The sequence below is a fragment of the Ruditapes philippinarum genome, unplaced genomic scaffold (genome assembly GCF_026571515.1).
Source record: "Ruditapes philippinarum isolate M1 unplaced genomic scaffold, ASM2657151v2 ctg6941_1_1_1_1, whole genome shotgun sequence".
Taxonomy (NCBI): domain Eukaryota; kingdom Metazoa; phylum Mollusca; class Bivalvia; order Venerida; family Veneridae; genus Ruditapes; species Ruditapes philippinarum.
In genome coordinates, this window is record NW_026851709.1 from 40,109 (window position 1) to 46,557 (window position 6,449).

General features: G+C 32.3%; 1 protein-coding gene across 1 annotated transcript; it reads right to left on the reverse strand.

The window, feature by feature from the left end:
• Positions 1 to 848: 848 nt before the first annotated feature.
• LOC132737844 (uncharacterized) lies at positions 849 to 5,627 on the reverse strand. Its single transcript, XM_060725203.1, has 2 exons — positions 4,357 to 5,627; positions 849 to 2,266 (listed from the first exon to the last, which is right to left on the reverse strand). The coding sequence occupies exons 1-2, from the start codon at positions 5,447 to 5,449 to the stop codon at positions 1,998 to 2,000; spliced, it is 1,362 nt and encodes a 453-aa protein (XP_060581186.1). The 5' UTR covers positions 5,450 to 5,627; the 3' UTR covers positions 849 to 1,997.
• Between the last annotated feature and the right edge of the window lie 822 nt (positions 5,628 to 6,449).

A 6,449-nucleotide genomic window follows, 5' to 3' on the forward strand; every position in this document is an offset into this window, starting at 1 on the left:
TTGTGGTGAAATTGAAATCAGATTTTGATCATTTCGTGATTTTTCTAAAGTCATTTTTCAAAATAAATTTTTACACTGTCTCAAGTAAATGGTTTTGTTTTTATATAATAGGTGTAAAAAGACTAAAACTGTTGCAATATTGCGCTCATTCTTTCACACAATTTTAAGGAAAATTACGCCTAATCATCCCAATTTGAAGGAAAATCGCGCATTGCCTTTCCAAAATAAAAAGTTACAGACTAGTTTAAAATATAGGGAAGTTGGGACCTTGAAAATATGCAATAACGATAGAAGTATTGAACGCTCTGTAGTGGATGCCCTGACGGATATAGGTATATAGCGATTCGTCACTGAATTAAACTGAGAGATACCAAAACGGCAAAAGTAACTCGTATACAAAATAGGTGGCCAGTAAAAGAACTTTGTAATGTGGCCGCGGTTCAGTAGATTTAGTAAATTGGAATTTTGTTAGGTTGACAAAGAAAAACACACGTGCGTTGGAACTCACTCACGCTTTGCTAATTCTATGACTAATTATTCAACATTCAACATTGCTTTCAGCATGTGATAAGCATCTTACATCTAAATTGCTTTAAATTCATTCAGACCAAACAAAGGTTTGCCATTTCCACAAAGAAATAATCATACTCATTGCTGAGGACTAATAAGTAACACTATTTTGTTTGGACTTCATGCCGACATGCTTACTGCCAATATTCTCTTGAACAATCAGGCGATAAAATCATTCATTGCTAGTATAATGAAGAAAACGATAAGGCGTTGGCTATACGATAATACTTCACTGTAATTGGTCAATTCGGAGTAATGGTCTAATCATTTTCTAAAATTTTAATGAACTGCTCACACGGAATATCTTTAAACAATGCACAATAAAAGTACATAAATTTTACACTGGTTTAAGAGTCAGTGGTCCCCCGACACTTTCACTATCATAAATACCGTTGTGCTGAACTGAAATACAAAATAAAACAAAATCATAAACACTCTGTCCAGAACTTTTGCCAGATTTTGCCATTGTTCTGCAACCTCGTCAAATTGCTTCTGTCTGTGAAAATAATCATGAATCGACTCTATATACTGAAGATGTAACTTGACAACTCTCATCTCTTCTGATCGTGAATCTTCGGCAGAAATCGGATTGTTCCGGTTGTTCATAACGAAAGCGTTTGATAAGGGACAGCAAACATCGACTTCCGGTGGATATCCTTTATCGAAGAATGTCGTCTGGAACGGTTTCGGGGGACAAAATGATCGTTGCAAAATTCGTCATCAACCGCAATTTTTGATTCCATATCTGTGATTGACATTGATGTTTATGACCATTTTAGTCCTTAGTCGGGGATAGTCTCTTTGATCACCTTACAGTCTTGTCAGAATTCGTTATCATTTTGCTAATATACTAGTATTTTTATGAAATCGTTGTTTTTTATATTATAACCAAAAAAAGTGGTTGAAACGTTAATTAGCCTTGAGATAGACTGTATCATTTAGAATTCTTTCTCGTTGGTTTGACTTTGGTCAGTGCCATCGTTCCTTCTGCTCCACGCTACCACAATCAATTATTACGCAGGTACGAGAGGTGTAACAATAAATTTGTGTACTTGCCATAGGACAAGGAATTTAATTGTATTTTATTTGTTCAATTGCGTCGTATTCTAATAAATAATATGAATGAAGAATGAATTGATCTTAATAAGGGTATTGTTTGTTACTTGTCCCTTGACCCTACCAAAGATCCCGTTATTTCTTCCAGTTCTTCTATAAAAACTTGACTTTACTGTTAGTAACATGTCACTCGTAGCTGGATATCCTATGTCCGAGTGTTTTGTGCGATGACTCATTCAACTTAACATTTTGTCATATGTATATGTAGTTATGTTTGTGTTTCTTTGTAAAAATGTGTTATAACTATATATCTTTGATCTTTACAGGTTGGTTATCTTATAAGAATAAGAGTTAAATTATAATAGAATGTGTTATTTGAAATATCGTTTTCGCAACCAACGTATGAAAGCAAAAGCGATCGCAAGAGCTGAACAGATTGAGCCAATTATAATTAATATGGATTTGTACGTTTTTTTATTTCCATCAGATTCTTCTTCGTCGTGTAAATCTTCGTAAAAGGCTGTATCGAAGTCAGTCGAAGTGAAATTAGAATGTGCATCTTTTTCAAGAGCTCGCACGTAAAAGACAGTTATGTAGTTGGTACCATCTATGGCAGAGTTTATCTTGATCGCCGTCGAATCTTAAAATAAACAAAAGAAAAAAGTGAGTTTGTCACAGGGTTACATATTACTTGTTCTTGAGAAGTACAGAACCAAATCATGGCACAGGTTTGATGTTTTCATAAATGCCAGATAAAAATGGTGTAAAATGATAATAAAATAATTATACATTAATTACAATACATAAAACAAAATATAATAAGAAAGTCTGGATTTTCTGCCCCTAACTGCTAACACATTGGGTAATACACCGCCTTATATTATAGTTCAGATACAATGTGTGATGAGTAATAACAATTCTGTTTTTATCCTTAACTTTGCTTCATTTGTTCAATGATCACAATTATACTGTTTTCTTTCGTCTGCTGCTAGTGACCTTGTTAATAAAAATTCTCCATATCAAAATGGCGTAGTCCATGGAACAAAATGGCACACTCCATATACGTTCTGAATGTTTTTTGATTTCTTGGTGAAGTTTGATATCGTCACGTCTCAGTGAGTTTCAACAAACATAGTTCTTCCATCTTATGAGAAAGAAGAAAAAGATTTCTTGGACAACCATTGATACTTTAGTACTTATCTACGATAACGATAATATTTTCTTATTTTCTACATCATACTACTACCTGAGGTATCATATTATGATACTTGACTTTGACGTCTCCTAGAAATAGTCTGAATTGTGAAGACGCTATTTTTCCAAAAGTGTCCTGTATTCTAAATAAAGCTCAAATATAGAACAAGTTCATTTTTTTAATGGCGTCGCCCTACTAACCAAAAACATCTGTTTGACTTATGTGTTTCTGTTGATTCTAATGTTATTTCAAATTAACTTATTCACGTCATACACATATATACATACCCTTACGCATGGACTTTTCACGTATAATAACAGACAATAATTTGTATTGTCTGAATCAAATTACACCCACTCAGATAGTGCACCGATTTAATCCTGTAAAGCACACATATTAATATAATTATATTTGCAATTTCTTTACAATTAATCAAACGTAAATGTTTTACAATGTCATTCAGACAACTTCGATTATCAATAAAAAAAACTGAAACCTTCATGCCTTTTACATATCCCGACATAATATACCGTTAACTTGAAATTTGACACGATCTCATTAGATAACCACTGGTATTTCTACAAGTGAAGCTAAAAGGAGGCAAAGTTGTGTAGGGTGTGAAAAGTAAACAATCGATGACACCGATATTCAATCCAGGACTATTTTCGCAGCTACACGAAGGATATATAACTTATAATAGACAATTGTTAACATATCTTTTCATATCTCCTATTACAAATATACTTTGATTGTATTCACAAATGATATTGAACGATAAATTATATAAGCAGAAAACTTTGTAAACATGGTATCTTAATAAATGTTTTGTTGTTTTTTTTGGGGTGTTTACACAGAACATTAAACGTTATTAAAAATTAAAATGAAAACAGTAATAATGAATGTCAAGATTGAATTTATTTTGCAATTTTTCATTTGTCCATATGTTATTTCTTTAAATAAAATAAAAAAGAGCTTATCAACATAATACAAATAGAAAAGGATAATGATTTGTTTAGAAACGTTATTTTTCAAATTAAATTTCTCTTCACTTCTATAAAGTCACATACGAGTTATAACCCATAAGTAATTAAAAGTTTAGCCTTAAAATAAGCTACATATGCCAATTATTAAAAGTGGAGAAACTAAAGGTCCATCAACAAGAAAAATGAAGGAGTTGCATGCTTATTATGAAACAAACAAAAAACATTCAAATTAGCATTATCAATTATTTGTTTCCACGGTAAGTTATCGAGCGAAAACATTTTGTTTTGAGAATGCTGTCAAACAAAGTAGATATATTTCGATCTAATAACGTTTTTCTTTTGAAAAAAAGGCATCATCTTTATATTTCAATTACCGATTAACATGATAAGAAATCATTGCTTTTTTGTGTTTTACGTGACGATGCCCTGACTAGTAAAACAATATATGTGATACAAAAGTTGCATAATATGAGGAAGTTCATACCTAATAATGAAACGATTTATGGTATTAGAAATATAGCCAAAAAGTAAAGGATTTAAAAATATACTTACTTTCGTGAAGCAGAATTTTAAATTCGGCGGCTCTGTCTTGTGGAAACATAAGCCATAATATCAAATCGTCTCCTAAAGTATCCAAATAAGAAAGGATTGTGTCAGTGTCTCCCAGGCAATTATCGAATTTAGCTTTTAATGTTACCTTCAAATACTGTGCTTTGTTACGTACTGCAACAAAATTGTCTTCGGAATTTATAACTGCAAAGGTCATTGTTTTGTCTTGTTTCCTTTTTAAGATGTTGTCATATTTCTTCCGATACCAAATACAATAAGCCCCCTTCAGAAAAAGAACATCGATTGCTTTATGGGAATATTTAGTTTTGCTTCTTTCGAACATCTGTAAAGGATCAGTTGTTTTCTCGAAATCTTTCTTAACTAATTCAAAGAATTTCGCTTTGCAAGTGTCTTTCTGCTTTTCAAAATCCTCAAACAGAGATGTTATTGCATTTTTCCAAGTTGTTAATGTTTCATTATAAAGGCTCTTCTCTGCAAGTCTTTCATTTAAAAGGTCTAGTGCGACAACATCAGATACAAGTGTCATATAGTAATTCTGGAATTCACCAATACTTGTCATCCCACATTCAAATTCATTTGCAATAAGATATAATAGAGTATTGGAAATTCCCGACACGGGAACTCTGAAAGTGAGAAGACTTTTTATTTTATAAAGCATTATTTTATGTAGCTCATAGTTTTTGCGAAATCTTTTCTGTTGTTCCTCTCTGATTTCTTTAGATTTTGCTTTTATCATGTCTTCCATGTCGATAAGCAGTTGTTTGACAGTCAGGGCAACGTCACGTAAATCTGACAGGTATGCTTGAAGTTCCATTTTAAATACAATAGTTTCCTCCGATGACTCAATTCTTTCCGATATCATGTTTATTATTCTGTCATACTCGAAAGGTGCCGGAGTACTTTGATATTCGCCTTCTTTTTCTATTATTGAACTCAAAAACGAGTAAACGTCTATTCCGAATGAAACAACTTCGACCGCTGTTGAAAGAGTAGTTATTACCGGTATAGCATTAGCTGGTCTGCCATTTAACAAGGCAAGAGCAACCACGACAAAAAATGAAAATACTCCTTTCATGATTGATATTACATAAGAACTTGTTCACTAATACTCTTAAAAGTATCACAAAGACACGCGATAGTTGTAAGATTTTATAAAGCTTTCAAAAATAAGATTAAGTTTACAGAAAAAAAAATCTTTACTTTGTTTATTAATTTCACAACTGAAACTTCCTTAGTGACGAACTTTAACTATTATTGCGCATGCGCTAAGTCAAATGTAACTGTTCGGTACTTTCCGTTAAGTAAATTGTAACGAGGAAGTTTAAAAAACTTTCATTAGCGGTGTACATAATTTATATTTGTAGTTTACTTAATGGTATTTTATTGGTTGTGTTACTTCAGTTTCGATAAAATCGGATAGGCTACATTTTAAACAATTTTGCCTGTCTTCAGGACAAACAGTTCGAGCATGAAAAGTAAAAAAACTGTTTCAGCCCAACTACTGTTGATACTTAATTTTTCCTCGGAAGCGTTTCTTGCTTATATAACACCAGTCCCGATGACTGTTTGCTGAAATCCATATTTTTTAAATTGTTAAGAAATGTCAAACATGTCTTCAATAATGCTTAAATAATGGATTAAGTACATGATATATGTTAAACAACTAAATAAAGTGGCGCTGAACATGCATTTATGTGTCGTAAAGGTAGCAATAAAGTAAACAACGTAGTATTTGACTCTCAAAATTACGAGGGGTGTTCAAATATGAATGCAACTGGGTCAATTTTCAGAAGTGGTTAAACAGTGCTAAAATAATTACATGTATCTCATTCTTTCAATATACTCACCTACATGTGATATACAAAGTTTTAGTCTTTTAATCCAATTTTTAATGCGATTTCATAATCATTTCGAGGTATACTGTTCAGACACTGGAAAATATCCGAACCGAGATTTTTTCGCGTTTGATATTTTCTACGAGCATTGGAAATAAAAAAAAGTCACAAGGGACAAGACCTGACGAATAAGGAGGGTGAGGAAGCCCGACAACCTTTTCCTGTTTCATATATTCTCGT